The sequence below is a fragment of the Meles meles genome, chromosome 20, assembly GCF_922984935.1.
Source record: "Meles meles chromosome 20, mMelMel3.1 paternal haplotype, whole genome shotgun sequence".
NCBI classification, from domain to species: Eukaryota; Metazoa; Chordata; class Mammalia; order Carnivora; family Mustelidae; genus Meles; species Meles meles.
The window spans coordinates 1,929,579-1,951,695 of NC_060085.1; the positions used below are offsets into that span (position 1 = coordinate 1,929,579).

The 22,117-nt window shown below is 49.7% G+C and overlaps 1 protein-coding gene across 1 annotated transcript; it reads left to right on the forward strand.

Annotated features, from left to right (window-relative positions):
- Positions 1 to 745: 745 nt before the first annotated feature.
- LOC123932368 (zinc finger protein 77-like) lies at positions 746 to 21,569 on the forward strand. Its single transcript, XM_045990445.1, has 4 exons — positions 746 to 816; positions 11,732 to 11,858; positions 18,096 to 18,279; positions 18,875 to 21,569. Exons 1-4 carry the CDS (start codon positions 814 to 816, stop codon positions 20,151 to 20,153), a joined length of 1,593 nt encoding a protein of 530 aa, XP_045846401.1. The 5' UTR covers positions 746 to 813; the 3' UTR covers positions 20,154 to 21,569.
- Positions 21,570 to 22,117: the final 548 nt, after the last annotated feature.

The window sequence follows — 22,117 nt, forward strand, 5'->3', positions numbered from 1 at the left end:
GGCGACCCCACCGACCTCGCAGCCGTCCGCTGACGCACGCGATGATGCTCGGCGTCAGGAACGGCCGCGACGCGAGCCCAGACCACGACGAGATGCCCCTTCCCCGCCGGGGTGTGGGAATCCAGACGCGGGGCGCCGGCGCCGGGCCGAGACCCCGGAGACCTACCCCCCCCCGCCCCCCCGTGATGGCACCGGCTCCCGGGCTGCGCTCGAGCACGCGGGACAGGTGCTCCGTCCCCTCTCCCAGGCGGGGACCGCGGACAGCTCCGTTCGGCCGCGTCCGGATCGGGCCCATCACGTGGGAGGCTCCGCGGGGAGACGGCGTCGGATTCCGGGGACGGAAGGAGGGCGCAGGCGGGTGGGCGGGCCGGGAGTCCGCTCGGTCGGATGCCGACTTCCGGCAGGCAGGTGAGACACGTGTGGAGCGCCCGCCTGTCAGTCAGGATGCGGGAGGCGGGGCCTGGGAGCGCTGCCGGGTCTGGGACCCCGGGGGCGGTGCCTGGAATGCCGCCCAATCAGAAGGTGAAGGGCCGCAGGCTGTCCTATCACGGCGCGGCGAGCTCGGGCCCGGAGGTATGTCCAATCAGAGTCGGGGGAGGTGACTCCTAATCCCCGTGCAATCAGGTCGCAGGCCCTAAAGCATGGCCCAATCGGAGCGCGGGGCCTGTAACCCGTCCAATCAGGCCTGAGGGAGGTCCTGGTAGGTGTGGCCCCGGGGGGTTAGCGGGCGGCAGTTCGCCGGCGCGGAGCTGCGCGTGTGTGGGGCCGCGCGGCTTGTCTGGACGCCGGGAGGTTCCGGAGCGGGACGCCGAGATGGTGAGCGCGGGGCCCGCGGCGTGGGTCCAGCCGGCCAGAGCTAAGCACAGCGGCCGCGGCGGGGCGCTCCCCTCCCGGTGGGGCCGCACCTGCGTGCTTGGGGGGCGGAACCGGAGCGAGGCCGGCGCGGCGCGGGCAGGCCTGGGGCTCCGGTCGGTGCGCGGCCCCGCGGGGGTGACGGTGGACACCGCCCGGGGCAGCGGGCGCGCCCAGGACCCCTCCGGGCAGGACTTCAGGGCGCTCCCCGGGGTGGGGGTGGGGGTCTCTCCCTCGGGCCGGGACGAGCGTCGCGGGGCTGGGCCGCCCGGTCGGCCGCTGTGGGGTTTCGCTTCCTGCGGTGCCTGCGCTTCTCGGTCCGGTCCCTTCGGGGACGGACGAGGCCCGACGACGGGTGTGAAGCCGCAGAGAGGACGGGGACCGGAGCGGGTTGCTTCGCGGAGGCTACCGCTAGGGTTTTAGGAACTTTGGCTACATTTCGGGGCCCGGGGACGCTGCGGGTCGGTCGGAACAGCCACGCGGCGCGCCGAGCGGTGCCCGTCGGGCTGCGGCCGCGGATCTGGCCCGGTTCGGTCCGTGTTCGGGGCCGACAGCTGTGGGCGGCGTCTACACTGCCTCTTTGCGGGGACAGTGACAGCCGCGCCGCCGCTCATTGCGTGATTGGGGACGTTTTGCTGAAATCCCTCGTGCAGAGGCGGTGACACCCAGTGCTCCTGGGTCCCGCCGGAGCCGCACCCGCGGCGTGAGTGTGGTTTTGGCTTCGCCGTCCGGGCCCCTCGCTTCTTGCTGGGGACCCGGCTCGGACCGCCCGTCGGCGCGGGACACCAACTCCCAGCGGAGGCGGCGGGAGGTGGCCCAGCGCCGTTGGAACGCGTTGCTGGAAAACCTGCGTCCGAGGTGACGGGCCGAAGCCGGGGCTTCCCTGGGGCCGGGGGCGGAGACGCGAACACGATAACGCCCCGAGGTCGCTGTAGGGAGCGGGGAGGGGGCGCAGGGCCTCATCCGAGAGCAGGTGCGCCCTGCAGGGGACCTGGGGGACACTGCTGGTCTCTGTGTGCCCTTTGTGCTCGTCAAACTTTTAAGGAAGGAGGGTTTTTTGGTTCTGGTTTGTTTGTTTTTCCATTTCTGTGTGATTGGGACAGACTGGGAGGTGGTGGGAGGGTAGTTGGAGGCGGCCCAGCTTGGAGCGAGAAAGTGTTGGGTCTGTTATCACAGGAAGGAAACTGAGACAAAGTGAAAGTTATGCAAAGCTTTGTTCTTTGCCAAGCGTTAGAAGTCAGACTGCCCGGCCAGGGCCGCCTCCGAAGAGAGGGACCCCGTCCTGCTCTCACAGGCTGGTTCTATAGAGCAGAACCGCAGACCTCAAGGTCCGTGGCTTCTCCTGTTAGGGCGTTTACTCCCGCAATCATACCTGGAACCCATACCAGGAACTCCTGGAGTGTTTGTTCCCGGAATGAAATCTGTGGGTGTAAACAACGACATGGGTACCTAGGCGACATGGAGTCTCTCTGGCTAAGCAGACCCTACCAGTTAAACAGGTTTAACGTTAAATCAGCCCTAACATTCCCCCGTTTTCTTTGGAGGTTAGTCGATTCCTTGACTCCTGAACTGCAAGCAAAGCAGGCTCCGGTGGGGGCCTTCTGGAGGTTAGCGAGGACGGTAGGGACTGTTATGGCCGATCAGGTGTCCCCTGGCTGCTGCTGAGTAGGAACAGGGTCAAAAGTGACCAAGTTATGAAACCCTTTTGAGTCTCAGTTTTAGTCCACGGTTGGTGGGGTCCTCCGGCAGTGGCTCCCATTTCTGGGGGTGTCCTTGCTTTCGGCTCGTTTGACGTGACACGTGAGAATCCAGGCCCCGATGCCGTTTACTTTTACTGCCGTGGGGGTGGTCAGGATGACAGTGAATGGTCCCTTCTAGCGAGGTTCCAAGTTTTTCACTTGGTGGCGGTGCATCCAAACCAAGTCTCCGGGTTGGTAAGGGTGTGGTTTTATTTCCGTCTCTGTCTCAGTGGAGGCATCTTGGATCCCTGCGTGGGCTCTTGCCAGACAGACTGTAGCGCCTGCAGTGACTGGAGTACAGACTGATCAGTCATTTCCGCTAGGGCAACCTCTTGTAGCCGTGGGCAGAGTGGAGGGGGTCTCCCGAACGTTATTTCAAATGGGGTCACCTTGTTTAAGTAGGGTGTACATCGCGCCCCAAGGAAGGCGAAGGGAAGGAGATCCACCCATCCATCGCCAGTCTCCAGAATTAACTTTGTCAAGGTTTTTTTAGGAGTCCGGTTTATTTTTTTACTTGTCTGGAGCTCTGGGGCCAGTAGGCACAGTGTAGTTTTTAATCAGTGCCCATGGCCTTGCCAGTACCTGTGAGACTGAACTCACAAATGCAGGGCCGTTGTCTGACCCAATCGTGGGAGGCAGCCCAAACCTAGAATTATTTTTTTAGTAGTTTTTTGGCTACTATTCCTGCCATCTCATGTTTGCTGGGAAAAACCTCTACCCAGCCTGAAAAGGTATCCATAAAACCTAACGTATATTTGTGTCCAATGGGTTCTGTTATTATTCCTACAGAATATTAGGCAAGATCGTCTAAAGGAGCTATTGTGCACCTTCTCTGAAGTTTACCTCAAGTTGTCTAGCTTAGGTAAACAAACATTTAAAGACAATAAAATCTAGAACTTAATATCCACAGAGGTGTATTACTGAAACATAATTTTTCTTTCTAAAATAACCCTCATTTCCAGAGATAGCCAAATCAGGACTAATTTATTGGAAAAACAAGTCCAGTTTTAACAAACTTGGCCTAATTATTTACATAAGCTCAGCAAGAACAGTGAGTGATCATACAGATCTTTTAGAAACTGCTTTGCTGGAACTTTTTATAACGAATCTCCAAGTTGAACTTTTTAGTACCCTTTCCAGGCCAGAAGCCAAGCCACATACTGGCCATCAGACATGCCTGCAATACCTGTCGATTTGGGCGAATTCCTCTTCCTGAAGTACCCGAAGTATCCTGAGGTTCCTGCACCTGCCAGGAAGTGACATCCTTTACTCACCTGGTGAGGCTGCTGGGAAGTCTGTAAGCAAGGCATCAGGCCAACAGTTCCAAGGGGCTTTATGGCTCCAGGTTTTACAAAGTCAGCCTTAGTTCCTTTAAGCTGTCTGGTCATATCTGAGTCTTTTAAAAATATGACATTCCAGTCAAAGCCTTGGTAAAATAACCAGTGTTTCCAATGATGTCCTGTTACAGGGAGAACAGATTCTTTTGAACTTATGCAAATGACCGATTGCCGTGGAAGAAAGAATACTTGCTGAGACCTTTTGAGCTTCAGAGCATTCAGATAGAAAAGTTGAATACTTTGATTTGTTTACAAATAAATATTTTTACATTTCTGTAAGTCACAGATAACTTAAGAAAAAAAGTTTTCTTAGTCTGGAATAGCAAACATTAGAGAACCAGCAGTGTTTAAAATAACAGATATAACATTATAATCTTTTAGTTCATTTAGTCCCATGTTACTAATTCTAGTTTAGTCTGAATGCAGCCTTCACTTAGTTCTGCAAATTTTTATCCATTTCCGTTTTAGGATTTTTTTTTTAACATACAAATACCTGTATTTGCCCTGAAAGTCCTTTATATGAATCTCCTTTAAGGTAAAACTTATTTTACAAGAGAATTAAAACAATTATAAGTGACAAAAACTCAGAATAGATATGGTTAAAGAGCTGAGGAGATGAGAGTTTACAATTTAACTGGCAAGAAAATCAGGTTCCTTCTGTGACACACATTTCAATAATTACAATATCAAGTGATGACCTTATTAAAAGGTTCAAACTTTAGGAAATGCATAGCATTTCTATAATAGTTATAGCATTTATCTAAGTGTACCCTAGCACGTTTAGCAGTACTTCCTGAGTAATTTAACATACCAAGGAAAGCCTTATGAGCCAAAGAGATCTCACTTATAATTTAAATCTTACTGACAATTGCTAAAATCTAAGTTGGTTTTTTTTAAGATTTTATTTATTTATTTGACAGAGATCACAATTAGGCAGAAAGGCAGGCAGAGAGAGAGGAGGAAACAGGCTCCCTGCTGAGCAGAGAGTCCGATGCGGGGCTTGATCCCAGGACCCCGGGATCATGACCTGAGCCGAAGGCAGAGGCTTTAATCCACTGAGCCACCCAGGTGCCCCACTAAAATCTAAGTTTTAAAGCACACGCTTAAATAGGATTACGGATGTTTAAGATCTGATAAAACAAAACATAGAAACTGGTTTCTCTGGGCAGGCAAAGAGAAAACCATTTATATTCTCTTCTTAACAACAGATCAATTAATCTAAGAAAACTTTGTCTTTTGAACAGAGAGAAAGCAGACTTTTTATACCAGTGTCTTTTTAATTCACGTAATAGCTTAATTCACATAATTCACATAATAGTCAACATTTACTTGAGTGGATTACCAATTAGATTTGCCATGACACAGGGCTTTAGTCTTCCTTTTTTAAATATTATGCCTTATTTGAGCAGAAACATTTTACAGGAAAATATTTATTAGTCTTTTTTCCCTTCTTGTGAATAAATCCATCAAAACTGATCTAATATGGTCAAATTTTCAACATATTTTATTGTTTTCTTTCAAACCCATAAACCAAGGCAAATAAAAGTAACTTTCCCTAAGCCTTCTACAACTTACTATATACCCTCAAGTTTCATTTTTATTATCTCCTTTCATCTTCTGGTGCAGCCAGACATTTTCACTTTAAGACAAAACTACTTGCTCTCTTAGGCTTTCTTTTTTGGTGTGTACAGTTTTTCTAAACTTACTGTTTTCTAAACACAGTTACCAGACAACTGCCTTCCCTCTGGTTTTTCAGACAACATTACAGATTTTAATAAAAACCTTACGGCATTTTCTTTCGGCAGTCGAGAATACGTGGAGTCATGTCACGTGTATTTTCCACTCTGATGTGCTGCACTGTAAAATTCATTTTAATCTTAGTCCGTCCTGACCATACCTAAAGCCTCTTTTCTTTTTTTTTTTTTTTTAAAGATTTTTTATTTATTTGTTTGACAGAGAGAAATCACAAGTAGGCAGAGAGGCAGGCAGAGAGAGAGGAGGAAGCAGGCTCCCGGCTGAGCAGAGAGCCCGATGCGGGACTCGATCCCAGGACCCTGAGATCATGACCTGAGCCGAAGGCAGCAGCTTAAACCACTGAGCCACCCAGGCGCCCCCCTAAAGCCTCTTTTCTAAAGATTTTTCTTCACAAAACTTCTGTAACTTTTTTTGCATTTAGGTTTTGTCCCAAGCCATTTTCTTTCAAACAACCATCTCATTTAGGACAAAATTACCTTCTGTCTTTAACAAAATGTATTCCCATTTCTCATCTTTTTTATGTATCTCCTACTTTTTTACATACAGAGTTGCTTCCTTTATTTCCATCAGTCCTACAGTTAGCAGACCGCGTGGACCCGGCCAAAGTCAGCAGAGCTGGTGAGGCCCCTGGCTGGTCACGTGGGCGCCCCGATCCCGGTGACTGTGAGAGCTGTCCCCCGGGGAGGGACAATGTTTCCTCAGAACTGCAGGCCCAGGACACGCACTGGCCTGTCTACACTAGAAAGCTGGGTGCAGTGAGGAAACGTGTAAGCCGTGGCTAATAGGTACTCCTCTGCCGTCAGAGGGAGCCGTGTGAGAGAGCCACCATCCACGCAGACAGGCGTCTGGGGACCAGGTGCGAGGGTGGAACTTGGCAAGTGCACTCTTTGTGGCTTCGGGAACATTCTGCAGTTAAGATTGGTTACGGAGCAGCAACCGTGTTGTTTCAGGCCAGTGGGTTCACGACGTCCAGTGGTGACTCTTGGGGACTGTGGAGTCCCTGGTGGGGCAGACGGTTTTTACGTCCAAACCAGCCTGGACTCGGGGACACTCGATTTCCAGTATTACTTGTCCTTCTCTGAGCCGGCCGTTGGGTGTCTCTCACCCATGTTCTCACGCATCATTGGGGGAAACAGATGTTTGCCTGCAGTTTCCTAGAGCAGCGTTTCATTTTCTGTTGGTTTTCGGTTTTGTTTCAGAGAGGGGGAGAGCGAGTTGGTGCGTGCGAGTGTGGGGGTGTGGGAGGGGCAGAAGGAGGGGGAGGGAGAAGCTGAAGCCCGTTCCACGCTCAGCACAGAGCCCGATGCTCAGCTTGTGACCTGAGCTGCAATCAGGAGTTGGGACATTTAAGGGACTGAGCCCGGCAGGTGCCCCTGGAGGCGGGACCCTCCTGATGTCAGAGCAGACAGTTAAAGTTCAGCATCTGGTAAGCGTGGGACACCGGCGCCGTTTTCAGTTGATCCCGTTGGAGGCAGGAACACCGCAAGGTCTCTGTAGTTTTCAAGGTCATGAGCTCCCTGACAGGCGTGTGGACTCCCACTGGGAGCACTTCAGCTCTTGCATGCAATGAGGGGACAGAGCCCGGGGAAGTGCAGATGAGGCCCAGGTTAAGCCGAAGGAGCTGCTCAGGCCTTCCGAGGACGAGTCGTCACGTGCCCAGCACGATCTGTGCCATTTGCAACTTTCATTTATTTCATCTTCGTTTTCTTTCTTTTTTTTATAAAGTATTTTTTTAGTTTTTTATTATTTATTTACTTATTTATTTATTAAGATTTTATTTATTTATTGGACAGAGATCAGGGTCAGTGAGGACAGAGGGGCCCGTCCCCATCCGCAGAGCTGGTCCTCCAAGCCCGTCAGGAGGGACTTGGGGGACAGCCCCGCGGTGGCCGGGGAGACCCCGGTGGGAATGGGAGATGGGAACGGCTGGGAGGAGGACTCCGGGCTCCGGCGTCGAGGCGGCCGCAGCCTTTCTCAGCACTTCTGGCTCTTCGCGGTGACTGTGCAGACCCACGGGCTCTGGCGTTCTCGGGCCTTTGGCGGTGCCGTGACCGTGCGGAGCCTCTGCTGTCCGTCCTCCTCGTGGGCCGGAGCGAGCTCGATGCCAGCGGAACCGCCGACGTGGGTGCAGAGTCCCGTCCCATCCCTGTGTGCTGAGTCCGATGGGCGACCCCGCTCAGCTGTATGCCCGGCCTGGCTGGGGGCCGCGTGGGACGAAGACCCCGAGTCCCGTGAACTCACCACGGTCCCTTGTGCTCGGCCCGCAGGTGCCGGGCAAGGGCCGCAGCTGTGGCTGCTCGGAAGGGGTTTCCAGTGCATGTCGCGGTGTCCTTGCAGACGTGAGGCGTCTGTCCCTCTCCCCGGTCGGTGTCGCCCCACTCGTGGTCTGACCCGCACCCGCACACCCGTGGGAAAGTTGGTGTGAGTCTGGGGACCCACTGGGCAAGTCGAAAAGCCGTGTCACGTGCTTCGGCAGGATTGTGGGGATCTCAGTCCCTCGGGACGCTCATGCCTCAGTGCGGGGGACAGGAGGCGTTTGGGGGTGAGAGCTTGAGACGGCTCCTGCACCAGGTCAGCAGGGAGCCAGGACCGGGTCAGAGCAGTGAAGGTCCGTGGAGTTTCCAGCCGGTGGTTGTTGCGGGGCCGCGGTACAGGGGGCTACACGGGTCGGTGGCCCCCAACACGCGGAGAAGACGCGTCTGAGGCCATTTGTCTTCCTTCATTGTTTGCCTCAGTTAACTCCAAAGAGTCTTCGGTAAGGAGTCTCCCTCAGCTTCCTGAAGATTCGGGAGTCTCAAGGGACCCGTTAACACGTGTATCAGATTCTGTGTTTTGGGATCATGGCCTGCAGATTTAATGATCGGTAAAACAAATTTGGGAGATTGAGACCGGAAGTTCCCATAAAGGGCATTGCAGCTCCCTCTTCCTTTCTCTCTCCCTTCCTTCCTCCTTCCTTCCTTCCTTTCTTCCTTTCTCTTCTTCCTTCTTTCCTTCCTTTTGTTTTTTTTTTTTTAAATTTATTTATTATTTGAGTGCAGTGGATCAAGGAGGGGCAGAGGTGAGCGTCTGCAAGCCGGCCACCTGCTGAGGGCAGAGCCCAGGGAGATGCTGCCTCTCAGGACCCATGAGGTCTTGACCTGAGCCAAAACCAAGAGTAGGATACTTAACTGATGGGCCACCCAAACACCCTAAGACCATTTTAGTTCTGAATTACATTTGGTTCAGTTGGTTTATTTTGTTAGAAATGCATGTGTGGAGGGACTGTGGGGCTTTGTTTTTGTTTTTACTTGTTGGTTTGTTTGTTTTAAAGATTTTATTTATTTATTCGACAGACAGAGATCACAAGTAGGCAGAGAGGCAGGCAGAGAGGTGGGGGAAGCAGGCTCCTTGCTAAGTAGAGAGCCTGATGCAGGGCTGGATCCCAGGACCCTGAGATCATGACCTGAGCCCAAGGCAGAGGCTTAACCCATCAAGCCACCCCGGTGCCCCTGGGGGAATGGTGGTGTTGAAAACAAACTGGCCAGGGTCCCCTTTAGGTGCCCTGTCATGGAGCTTTAATCACTGGAATCCATTTCCTGGTGGTTTTCTCTAGACTAAGGAATTTCTAAACATGGTTTCTATGTAGGAGTAGGCTTGTTACAGAAGAAATCAGACGGAAGGCCAGCCCATTTCCATCCGGCACTGATCCAAGAGGAAGAGCCCAGTTCTGAAAAGGAGCTGCAACAAAAGCCCAATGAGTCTTCTGAGAAAGAACAAGCCCCCGGCACAGGTCCCCAGCAGACCCTGCCTGGCGCAGACAGGGCATGGGGCTCTGATCCCAGGAAAAAACTGACCCTCCAGCCTCTGGCCCAGGGTCCGTGAGAAAGCAGTACTGTGGGCTCCCACAGTTGCATGCTCTCAGTGGTTGGTGTCTTTTTGGGGTCCATTTGTGATCAACAAGTCATACTGACATTAAAAATAAAACCGTCACTTCTTTTTATAGGAAAAATTGTGTTATAGGATGGGGGGAAGTGGGTAGTTCAGTGGCTTAAGTGTCCGACTCTTGGTTTCGGCTCAGGTCATGATCCTGACGTCTTGAAATTGATCCTTGTTCTGTGCTTAGTACACGGTCTGCTTGAGATTCCCTCTGCGCTCATAGATGCATACGTAAGAAATAATTAATGATAAATCAATGCATAAATAAATATGAATATTAATAAATAATAAATTGGTAATAAATAAAAAATTAAATGAAAACCAAATTAAATAGAAAATTTTTTAAATCTTAAAGAAAAATGGGTTTATCTGGGAATTTCAGACCTGCTTCTGATGCCCAGAGGCCTGTCCCACCAAGGAGGGCTTGCAGCAGACGGCGGTAGTAAGCCCTGCTGCATTGTTTCCGGCAGTAGCCAGAGCCACACACCAGGTGGCCAAATCGGGTCATACAAGGAGAGGACTCACCGTCGGGACACATAGGAGCGTGTTTGGCTCTAGATCAAGACGGCGGCTGAATCTAAGGGAACAAAGAAGTTAAGGGGTTGGTCTCGAAGAAGCGAGGCTGCTGAGAGTCAGCAGGCATCAGGAGAGGGTCTGGCAGGGTACATGCCCCGTGCGGAGTACCCGTGCAGGAGCTGCTGCTGCCCACTGCGCCTCGTGTTGGCAGTGGAGGGCTCAGGTGATGGAGTGGGAGAGAATAGGAGAGGGGTCCTCTGCCCATACAGGCACGCACAGCCCAAGACCTTCTGTTGTCTGTGGAGTACGAGGGTTAGATCAGCCGAAGGACCAAAAAGGGAAAGAGGGAGGAAAGGGGTAAGAGGGGAAATCCCTCACCCTTTTGGGCAAAGGCAGTCGTAGGGCTTCCCTTAGGCCTCTGGATGTTCTCAAGGAACAGTCCCAGCTGGAGATCGTCACCTAGGGAAACTCCCACAAAATTCTTAAAGAATCCGGGGATACACTGTCAGAGCAAAGGGTTCCCCATGAAGGCCACCAAACACAGGGCGGCCTGATCCCATGGAACTGGTGGCATGGGTGGGGAAAGAATTCACCCAAGACAGACCAAGGAGATAGAAGTTTATTGAAGACACCACAGGGGAGCAGCACGCAGGAGAGTGTCTGCCACGAGGTGGTGCCGAGGGGTGAGAATCGGGGACTGTGAAGGAGTATGTGATCCTATGGACTTTTCCCTGTTTTGGTAACTAAGCCTGGTTGGGACACGTCTGCTGGTTACTTAGGGCCCCTGGCCATTTCCAGGTAGTCACTTCATGAGCCGGTTAGCATTCAGCTGTGGTCACTATGGGCCGTTTGCTTTGATGCTTATCTTTCCGATGCTCAAGCTTATTGCTCGAAAGTGGCCCCTACATTATGTTCCGCCCCTTCTGTTAAAGTCACCCTGGGCTCTGTTACCGTTAGTCTTTCAGGGGCTCCTTTCTGGCGCCCTTCTGCCTGCATTCTGGGCACTGGAGTATATGGTCGAGGCCCTGCTGATTTCCGTGACTCTTTAGGAACTGGAGCTCCTCTTACGCAGTACCTGTGCCAGGCTCCTGGGCCCTGTGTCCGTGCTCACTGTCCACCTCACCCAGGGACAGGGTGGTGTCTGCCTCTGCCGGGATGGAGGGAACTGTGCTAGGCTCCTTGACCTTGTTTCCTTCTAGTGAGAGCAGCACTGGAATCGGTGCTCACAGCATCCTGACATCTGGTTCCAGTTCTTGGGGCTGACAAGGCAGTAATTGTCTTTGAGCAAGTCAGAGATGTATTATCTGATTTTTCATTCTTTACCCTACAAATGTCCTCAGATCTGCTCATTTCCAGCACAAACAGGCTGTATTTGGGTGTACGTACGTCCGTACGAGCTGTCGTCATCGCCCTCTGCTTCGGGATCCCCCAGCCCTTCCCGTCACTGAGGGCACCGCCGTGGATGTGTTTCCATGTTGTCACTTCCCACACGGGTGTGACTGGGGTCCTAGGAGTGGAATGCAGTTCCCTGTGCATCGGCCCCCCCCAATCTCCCCCCCCCACACACACAAGGGTGAGGAAGGAGCGATGCTGCAACAGAACATGTGGATGTTTCAGGACGCGGTGGTCTTTGAGGATGTGGCTGTGAACTTCACCCCGGAAGAGTGGGCTTTGCTGGATCGTGGTCAGAGGCGGCTCTACAGGGACGTGATGCTGGAGACCTGCAGGAACCTGGCCTCCCTGGGTAAGCGTGGCTCCACCCCGTCTCTGGAGTTGTAGGGAACAAGTGTTTCATACACGTGTCTGATCTTCCTGGGGCCGAGGACTGGGAATACGCTGGAGAAGAGACAGACGTGGTCCAAGCTTTCATGGAAACTACCGAGGGTCACACACCTTTTGGTGAATACAAAGTTTCATGTGTTAAATTGATTCTTCATTAGTCTTGATCCAAGTCTGAGACTCCCTACTTTTCTATACACAAATGTGGTCTCCAGGGTCCCGTTAGGGCAGGGAGCCCTGCTGTGTACTTTTCACTTCCTATGAAAGTTACATGGGGGTCGCTACCTGTTGGGCTCGATGACGTCGCTCCAGTTAAACCCTCACTTAATGAGGAGGGAAGATGACAGAGTAGCAGGACCCTGAGCTCACCAGCTCTGCTGTGTTCTGACTCAGTCTGAAAATGGTCTGAAGGCCGCCAGAACAGATCTTTTGCAGCTAGTCCCCGTGAGAAGTCCTCATGGGAGAGGGTAGGTGGGGCAGAGATGTGGTTGGAAACCCAGCCCCAGTGCGGCTACGTGGAAAAGTGGGTGGGACCTCCCAGGTACGGAGAAGCAGGAAAATGAGTTCCCACACCAGGCACCCGTGGCCCTGAGGACCACAGTGCGAAGACCAGGGCCTGGAACACCTGCCTTTGAAAATCCATGGGTCTTACGGTTGGGAACTGAAACATCAGTGGGGCGATGGGTCTGTTCCTTGAGAACATCCAGAGGCCTAAGGGGAGCCCTACAGACTGCCTTTGCCCAAAAGGGTGAGGGATTTCCCCTCTTTCCCCTTTCCTCCCTCTTTCTCTTTTTGGTCCTTCGGCTGGTCCATCCAGGAAAGAGGGAGGGCTATAGACAACTGATAGAGAGCACACTGTTATAGCTGGCCAGGGACGGAGCACACAGCTGCATGTTGAAATGTCCCTGGGTTATGCGTGAAGATTCATTGCCTAATTTTAGGGCACACACTGGAGACCCAGAGAGCTGTCTAGGGACAGACGGGTGTCATTTATCTTGCAGCCCGTCCCCCGGGATAGCCAGCTGCATCTGGGAGCCAGTTCTGACCCGTCACGTATGCGTGGTTATACTGGTTCCCCCATTTGGCTCTGGTTCCCACTCACCCACCCCATGTAACCCACCTGTCCTGGAGGTACCCGTCCGAAGTAGCTCCTGTCCAGCCACCCTTGGTGGCAGCTTCCCTTGGGACTGATGTCTTTCCCCACTGGGACTCCTGTCCTACCACCCCTGTCAGGCAACCCCAGCTGTGATGGCCGCCTCTCCACCATGATTCCTGTCCCAGGGAATGAAGGAGCTAACCAGAGCGACCAGGGAGCCTGCATTGGCCGCCTTCAGGCCCTTGGTCCCCTGGCCTCTCAGTTGCCCACTGGCCCACCTCTGCGCCCACAGCAGTCACCATGCATTGTTGCACATGGCCATATTGAGGCTGAACCCATTCGTCAGTGCCCCCAGCAAGGCTCCAGCAGGACTTCTCAGCCAGCAACGCAAGCCCCACACCGTGTGCATGTAGAGCTGGGTCTCCACCGTGACAGGCGGCCACACACGGCCACAGCAGAACACTGCTGGAGCACCTGGTCCTGGTGGCCGGGGTGTGCTCTGGCGGAGGGCACCGTAGGATATCTTCTGGTAAGGCCACTCCTTTGAGGACCGGGAGATGTAGCTGACTGACTTAATACGTGCCGGCACAGGGAGAAGACAGAGGAACTTGTTGCAAAGAAAATAACAGGATAAAAGCACTGAAAATGACCTGAATCATAGAGAGAGAAGTCATCTACCAGAGAAAAGAATTCAAGGTAGTGGTCATGTAGATACCACCCAGGCTTGAGAGAAGAGTGGATAGACACGGTGAGAACTTCAACAAGGAGATAGAAAATATAAACAAGAACTAATCACAGCTAAGAAACACCGTAACTGACATGAGGAATACACTAGGGGGATCCATAGCATATCGGAGGACACCCAGCAGCTCCCCGCAATCTGGAAGGTGAGGGAACGTCGGAAGCACCCAAGCTGAACAGCAGAATGACAGTGACGGTGAGAAATGAGTAACTGACATATTAAGGTCAGGGACCTGTTGAGCACAGCCGTGATAAGAACATTTGCATCATGGGGGTCTACAGAGGAGAACAGAGAAAAGAGCAGAAACTTCTTTGAAGAAACTGTGGGTGAGGAGTTCTCAGATCTGGGCATGGAACAGATACCCAGGTCGGGGAGGTTCAGCAGGGCCAAATGGGAAGAACAAAAGGAGGTCCACACCAATATTTATAATAAAATGGAGAAAAAAGGAAATATGAAGAGATTATCTGAAACCAGCTAGAGAAACTCTAAACTACAAGGGAAACTCTATAAGGCTGTTAGCTGACTTTTCAGGAGAAAATGGCAGGCCAGTGGGAAGTGGCATCATACATTCAGAGTGCTGAAAGGAAAAAACCTAGAACCGAGGATATTCTACTCAGGAAATCCACCACTCAGAATTGAAAGAGATAAAAAGGTTTCCCAACAAAGAACAATTAAAGAACTTCATCACCAGGAAACCATCTTTTTAAAAAAAATCTTTTACTTACTTATATGAGGAGAGAGAGCGCACATGCATAAGGTGGGCGGCAGACGGAGGGAGAGGACGAGAGGGAATCTAAGTGGGCTCCACACCGAGTGTGGGGCCTGATGTGGGGCGCGATCTCAAGACCCTGAGATCATGACCGGAACCAAAATCAAGAGTTGCGTGCTCGGATCACTGATCCACGTAGATGTCCCACCATTTAATCAGCCTTACAAGAAATCATGATGTGCTGCTTTTAGTGGAAAAGAAAACTTTTTTTAAGTGGAAAAGAAAAGGCGGTAAGTAAAAACAGGAAAATTATGAAAGAATATAAGAATTTGCTGGTAGTTGGAAACATAAGATTAGTAGACAAGTCACTTAGAAAGCTATTATGAAGGTTAAAACACACAAGTAGTGAAATCATTTGTATCTTGAAGTTTATACATAGATACAGAGGACCAGGTGTGAAATATGGGGAGCCTGGCTGGCTTAGCTGGTAGAGCGTCGGCCTCTTGGTCTCAGGGTCTGAGTCTGAGCCCCACATTGGGCTACATATTTCTTAAAAAAAAAGAAAGAAGAAAATAAATAAATAAATAGAAAGAAAGAAAGGCTGTGGGGGCACCTGGGTGGCTTAGTCAGGTAAGCGTAAGGCTGTTAGCGATTTTTCAGGAGAACAATAGCAGGCCAATGGGAAGTGGCTCAGAGCTTTTGGCTCAGGTCATGATATCAGGGTCTAGGGATCCAGCCCCACACAGGCTCTCTGCTCAGAGTGCAGCCAACTCCTTTTCCCTCTGTCCCTTACCCAGCTTCTGCTTGCTCGTGCTCTCTCTTTCTTTCTCTCTCAAATAAGTAAATCTTAAAAAAAAAAAACAACAACAACAAACGAACAAAAAAACATTTAACAAACTAGGAAGAAGTGCACGCTTCTCAGTAATTACTTTCAATGTAGATGGACCAGACGCTCCAATCAAAACATACATTGACTGAATGATTAAAAAAAGAACCCATGTGTAGTCTGCCTAAAAGGGAGACACAATATGGACTGAAAGTCAAGGGGACTAAAATAGATTCTCCACGCAAATAGAGGTGGGGTAAAAAGTAGAGCTCGAATACTTACATGAGATACAGGAGGGGTCACAACAGAGACTCTGACGAGACAGAGACTTCCGTGACATGATGATAAACAGATTAGTCAGACAAGAGCAGTGTAACATTTGAATATATCTGTGCACCCAATGGGAATGCCTAAATGTAAAAAGCAAATATTAATAGAAATAAAGGCAGAAAGTGACAGTAGGAAATAATTGATTCCAGTGACATGGCACCAGGTGGACATAGTGAACGTTCCATTCCAAATGGCAGAATTCACGTTCTTTTCAAGAGCACACGGAACATTCTCCAGGATAGTTCCTATGTTAGACCACGAAACGAGTCTCAGTGAATTTATGAAGACTGTGATCTTATGAGGCATGTTTTCAAAGAATGGCAGCATGAAATTAAAGTCAATAATAAGAAAATCAAGAAGCTTGGGATGCCTGGCTGGCTCAGTTGGTGAAAGGTATGCCTCCCACGTGGGTCATGGTCCCGTGCTTGCTGGGGAGCCTGCTTCTCCCTCTGCCCATGCCTTCTCCTGCTTGTGCCCCCTCTCTACTCTCTCTGACAGATAAGTTGAAAAAATCTTTACCAAAAAAATAAAAATAAGCAAAAACATGTTGAGCCCAAACAGCATGCTACTAACACCAGTGGGTCAACAGCGAAGGTCAGGGAGGAATCAGAAAATACCGGAGTCAAAGAACAATGAGTGGATGATGGAACTTCCTTGTCCCAAGCAGCACAAGATGGTAAGAGAGATGTGGCCTGGGCACCTGCAGGGATCAGTGGGTTAAGCCTCTGCCTTCAGCTCAGGTCATGGTCTCAGGGTCCTGGGATCAAGCCCCGCATTGGGCTCTCTGCTCAGTGGGGAGCCTGCTTCCCCCTTTCTCTCTCCCTGCTTGTGATCTCTCTCTCTCTGTCAAATAAATAAAATCTTGAAAAGAAAATCATCAGGGAAGTCCAAATCAAATCATCAGTGAGATACCACCTCTCAGCAACCAGGTTGGCTGTATCAGAAGGACAAGGATAACAAGTGTTGGTGAGAATGTGGAGAAAAGGAAACTCATCCTTGCTGGTGGCAAGGTAAATTGGTGCACCACGCATGGAAAGCAGTACGGAGTTTCTGAAGAACACCACAGAAGGACCATATCATCTGTAATTCTGCTTCTGGGTATTTAACCATACGGAAAACATTAATGTTCATTTTAGTTGCAATACTCAAGATACGGAAGGAACCCACACATCCGTCGATGGGTGAATTGGATAATGAACCATGTGGAAAAGGCATATAAGGGAGGATTACGCAGCCATGGGAAAAGGATGATGTCTTCCCATTTGTGATTACCTGGATGGACCTAGAGCGTTTTCTTCCAAGTAAATAAGGCAGAAAGACAAACATCATATTTTACTTAAGTGTGGAATTGAAATAACAAAGTGAATGAACAAACAACAGGAAATAGAAACAGACTTAAAACTTTTTATCAAGAAGAAATTGGTGTTTGTGCGACTGGAGGGTACGGAGGGAGAGGAGAAATAGATGAAGGGGATCGAGTGGTCCAGAGCCGCACTTACTGAACGTGGGAATGAAGGAGGGCATGTATTGTATTGCGTGGGGCACTGGGTGTGGTGTATAAACAGTGAATATTGGAACACACACACACACACACACACACACACACACACAATAAACTAAATGTGGGAATGGAAAGTACCGCAGAGGGAATATGTCATAATATTATTAGTTTTCCATAGTGACAGATTTTAATTACACTTACTGTGGCAAGCATTTTGTAATGCGGATGATTGTTGAATCACCGTGTTGGGCACCTGACAATAAAATGAACGGTGAATATGCTTCCAGCAAGAAGAAGAAGAAAAAGTCCACACTTAACCATCATCAGTGAACTGGAAGAATAAAGAGTCCATCTTCCAGACTGCTTGTGGCCCTTCAAGTCCTCCCTCCTGCTGGGCTCTTCTCCGGAGCTCGCAGCAGCCGCACCCACCACCCGACCTCCCAGTGGCAGCTGGGGCAGTGCAGGCAGCTCCACCAAGGGCCTCGTTGCCGTCAGAACAGTCCAGCAACCCTCAGTCGGAGAAGGGAGAAGGGAATGGCATTCGCACATGTCCGTTAGAAACGTGACTCTATCCTTGTTTTGAGAAGGGTGATTTTTATCATTCACCTGGCCTCCCTGTCAGACATTTCATCCATCCTTGCCCACGTGGCAAGCCTTTCTGTGTTCCTTTATAGAAGTAGGGTGTGGAGGTATGTATCTTGCCCAATTCCTTTCTACTTTACTTTTCTGATAATATTTACCTCCACACTAGTCGCCATCGATTTTGAAGTGTTTCTGAGTAAACAGGCTGCCCTACATACACTTTGCCTCTTATTGCCAAAGTCCCAAATCACTAGGGTTCTGAGGATTTTTCTTTGGTTACTCGTCTGTTCTTCCTGATGAACCTCCTTTCCATTTCGGGATCAGTATATGACTAGAAATTGACATATGGTCTATTTTCTTACCTTCAAACATCAGTTTATTCCCAAGAAATTAAATTTTGTCCCTAATTTTTGCAGTTGGTACAAGTCAGGATAAAAGGAGTGCATCAAGGACTCAGGGGAATGTTTTGCAGAATGAGCTGCTCCCCAGTGAAGGCAAGACCGTCTTATTTGCAAGAAATGATTCATGTTCTGTTTTTGGAGAAAACTGGAAATTTCCTAACAGTGGAGAGCAGACCCAAACCCAGGAAAGGTGTTTGAGGTGAGTAACACTAATACAGGAGAAGGAGGGGCTCCCTTGAAATCAGAGGATCGCTGAGAACACACCTCAATAATTGTATGATCCTAACTTTCACATGAAGTTTTTTTTTTTTAAATATTTCATTTATTTGACAGAGAGAAATCACAACCAGGCAGAGAGGCAGGCAGAGAGAGAGGAGGAAGCAGGCTCCCTGTGGAGCAGAGAGCCCGATGCGGGGCCCGATCCCAGGACCCTGGGATCATGACCTGAGCCGAAGGCAGAGGCCTTAACCCACTGAGCCACCCAGGCGCCCCACATGAAGAAGTTTTAATGAATGCATTCTAGATACTGAACATCTGAAAACTAATTCAGTTGGAAATAATGGTGAGAAAAACTACATCAGAGAAACCTAGAGTGTTCTGACAGTATTTCAGTCTTCAGCCAGTACATTTAGCTTGTTTCACTTTGTTACCATGGAGACAGTGCCAGAAACAGCCGTTCACTGAAGACGGCCATTATGTAGTCAAGTAATTACTAATATGGATCCATAGATAATTAATAAAGAGATCAGTTAAAATCATTATTCCATAACAGTGTGCCTTCCCGTTTTGAACAGAAGTCATTTGGTGAAGCGGGTATGTGAAAGCAATGAAGATATTCAATGTGGAGAAACCAGAAGGCAGAGGACAAGTCTTCCCGTGCGTGAGGGTCGTCCTACTGGAGACAAGTCCTGTCAGTGCACTAAGTGTAGAGAAGCCGTCACAGATGGGTCTTTCCCTGAGAATCCACAAAGACCCCACCCTGGACACAAACCTAGTCCCCGTGAGGGATGTGGGCCGGCCTGCAGCTGTGTCTCGAGCCCCAGCCCTCACGTGGACACAGGCCTTGTAGAGAAACCTTATGAACCTCAGGACACTGGGGGAGCATCGAAGAGAGACTCGAAGAGTCACGGTAGTAAAAAATCTTTAGAGTGCAAGAAATGTGGAAAAACTTTCACTTGCGTGTCGTCCTTTCGGGGTCACGTGAAGGATCGCTGTGGACAGAGAGTCCATGCATGTGACGTGTGTGGGAAAGCCTTTATGTATCAGTCCTACCTTACACGTCACGTGATAACTCATACTGGAGAGAGGCCCTATGAGTGTGTGGAGTGTGGGAAAACTTTCCAGAAGTGTGGACATTTTAATCGTCACATGGCCACCCACAGTACCGTGAAACCCTATGAATGTAACCGGTGTGGCAGATCCTTCCGGGATAACACAGACCTGCGAATCCATATGAGGACGCACACTGGGGAAAGACCCTATGAATGTCAGCAGTGTGGGAAGACCTTCAGATACATGGGCAATCTGCGGGAACATATGCCAACACACACGGGCGAGAGACGGTATGAATGTCAGCAGTGTGGGATGGCCTTCAAGTATAACTCAGGCCTGCGAGAACACATGCGGAAACACACTGGAGAGAGACCCTATAAGTGTCAGCACTGTGGAAGAACCTTCGTTCGTCACTACACCCTTGTCGTACATACAGCGAGAAGGCACACCGAGGGTGGACACTTGGAATGTAAGGAGTGTGGTGAAATGTTCAGAAAGCATCGACCTTTTGAACATCACGTGGCCACACACGGTATCCTGAAACCCTATGAATGTAAGGAGTGTGGTACAGCCTTCAGGTGGCACAGAGACCTACAGGTACATACGAGGATACACACTGGGGAAAGACCCTTCAAATGTGAGCTGTGTGAGAAAGCCTTTAAGTCTCCTGCAAACCTTCGAGCACATATGAGAACACACAGTGGTAAAAGCCCCTGCAAATGTCAGCAATGTGGGAAAACCTTCCCGACTCCTGGAAGCCTGCGAGCTCATATGAGGACACACAGTGGAGAACGACCTTGAAAATGCCAGCAGTGTGGGAAAACCTTCTTGACTCCTGGAAACCTACGAGCTCATATGAGGACACACAGTGGAGAACGACCTTGCAAATGTGAGCAGTGTGGGAAAACCTTCTCGACTCCTGGAAGCCTGCAAGCTCATATGAGGACACCAGTGGAGAACGACCTTGAAAATGCCAGCAGTGTGGGAAAGTCTTCACCTCTCCTGGAAACCTACGAGCTCATATGAGGACACACACTAGGAAGAGACCCTATGAATGTCACCACTGTGGCAAAGCCTTCAGGAGTCCATCACACCTGGAAGCACACACGTGGACACACACTGGGGAGAGACCTTTTAAGTGTACAGAGTGTGGGAAAGCTTTCACTCGGCCTCAGTGTTTTCAAGGTCATTTGAAAACGCACAACACCATTAAATCCTACGAATGCAAGGAGTGTGGGAAAGCATACAAGTTTCCCTCATCCCTTCGAGGGCATATGAAGAAACACACTGGGGAGAGAACTTCACCGGTCACTGCTCCCTTCAGGAACACATGAGGAATCACAGTGGACGGTAACATTTTGTGAATCTACGGACTCTGGTAAAAACTTCCAGTATCGCACAGAACTGTAAGTACATGTGATGATACCCACTAGACGAGAATTGTGTGAATGTCCACGCTGTGGGAAAGCCTTCAGGTGTCTTCGAGGATGCTTGTGAGAGCGCAGTGATGTGAAACCCTGTGAAGTTAAGATCCATGGAAAAGCCTTCCAGTATTTCCTCCATCTGGGAGCACAGACACTGTGGGAAAGCATTTAATATCCCCAAAATCGTTTTTTAAATGAGAGCCAATATACTGGAGACAAACCCAAATGGACACAATTTGGGGAACACTTCCATATAGAACTTCATGTATTTTGTTCATGACAGTTGTGGCAGGACAGAAATCATTTCATTGTTAAAAACATGGCTTCGTTTTTGCAAGTGCCTCTTCCTTGATAGAGACGCAAAGTGTCTTAATTTCTAATTACTGTTGCTGATATGAACACTCGTGGTAAGCGCCCTTTGTCCTCTACATCTGTAGGACATACATGTTTTGTCTCAGACTTGAAGTAATCACCTGGTTATGTAAAACACGGTCCCCCCCGCCCATTACAATGTCTTTTAGACTCAGGTTGATAAGAATGTGTCTGTAGGAGGGGGGTGTGTGTACAACTTTATATAATTTTAGAAAAAGAAAAAGAAAAAAGCTTGAAGTTCATATTCCAAAAATTTCCTAATCTGTGATGATCACATGAGACTTTTTGATTGTTGAAAGTGCTTTTCTGTTCTCCGTTGCTAATACTGGAATTTCCTGACTCTGAATCACCTCTGTATTTTCAGTCTTCATTATTGAAACACATGTTTTCACCGAAGTTTTCTCATTTTATTGAGGAGAAATAAAAAAAAAATTATTGTTAAATTTTTAATGTTTTTATCTCTTCTGAGAGTTATTTTTGGTATCTTTGGTTGATTTTGTTCCAAATATGACTTGGAAGAATGTGCTTTTGACCATTGCTCAGGATTGCTTGTTTTGTTTTGTTTTTCCTGCGGTCGGTGATGGTGGTGGAAATCTCAGTGAGGTGCTTTCTTCTGGCCCCCAGGGGCCAAAGTCAGTGCCAGTAATAGAAGCCAGAACTCCGCCAAAATACATCATAACGTAAATTTTAGGCATGGGAGCCTCTTCAGTTTTATTGACAGTGGATGTCACAACATTTCATGGTTTCCATAATATTCCACAGTCCTGAGGTACCCCCCTAGCATACCAGTTGGACTAGCATTTGTGGTTTTACCCTTGGCAAAAGGAAAGAGTGTAACTCACCCTGTTGGGTTGGGCATCAAATGGGATAGTATTGCTGTCTCAGACCTTCAAAAGAATTTGCAGGGTGCTTGGATGACTAGGTCGGTGGATTGTGGAACTCTTAGTCTTGGCGTTGTGGGTTTCAGCC

Coding starts and splice junctions, on each gene's coding strand:
- LOC123932368 (XM_045990445.1), top strand. Junction 11,859..18,095: donor CAGGAACCTGGCCTCCCTGG/GTAAGCGTGGCT, acceptor TAATTTTTGCAG/TTGGTACAAGTCAGGATAAA. Junction 18,280..18,874: donor ACCCAGGAAAGGTGTTTGAG/GTGAGTAACACT, acceptor CGTTTTGAACAG/AAGTCATTTGGTGAAGCGGG.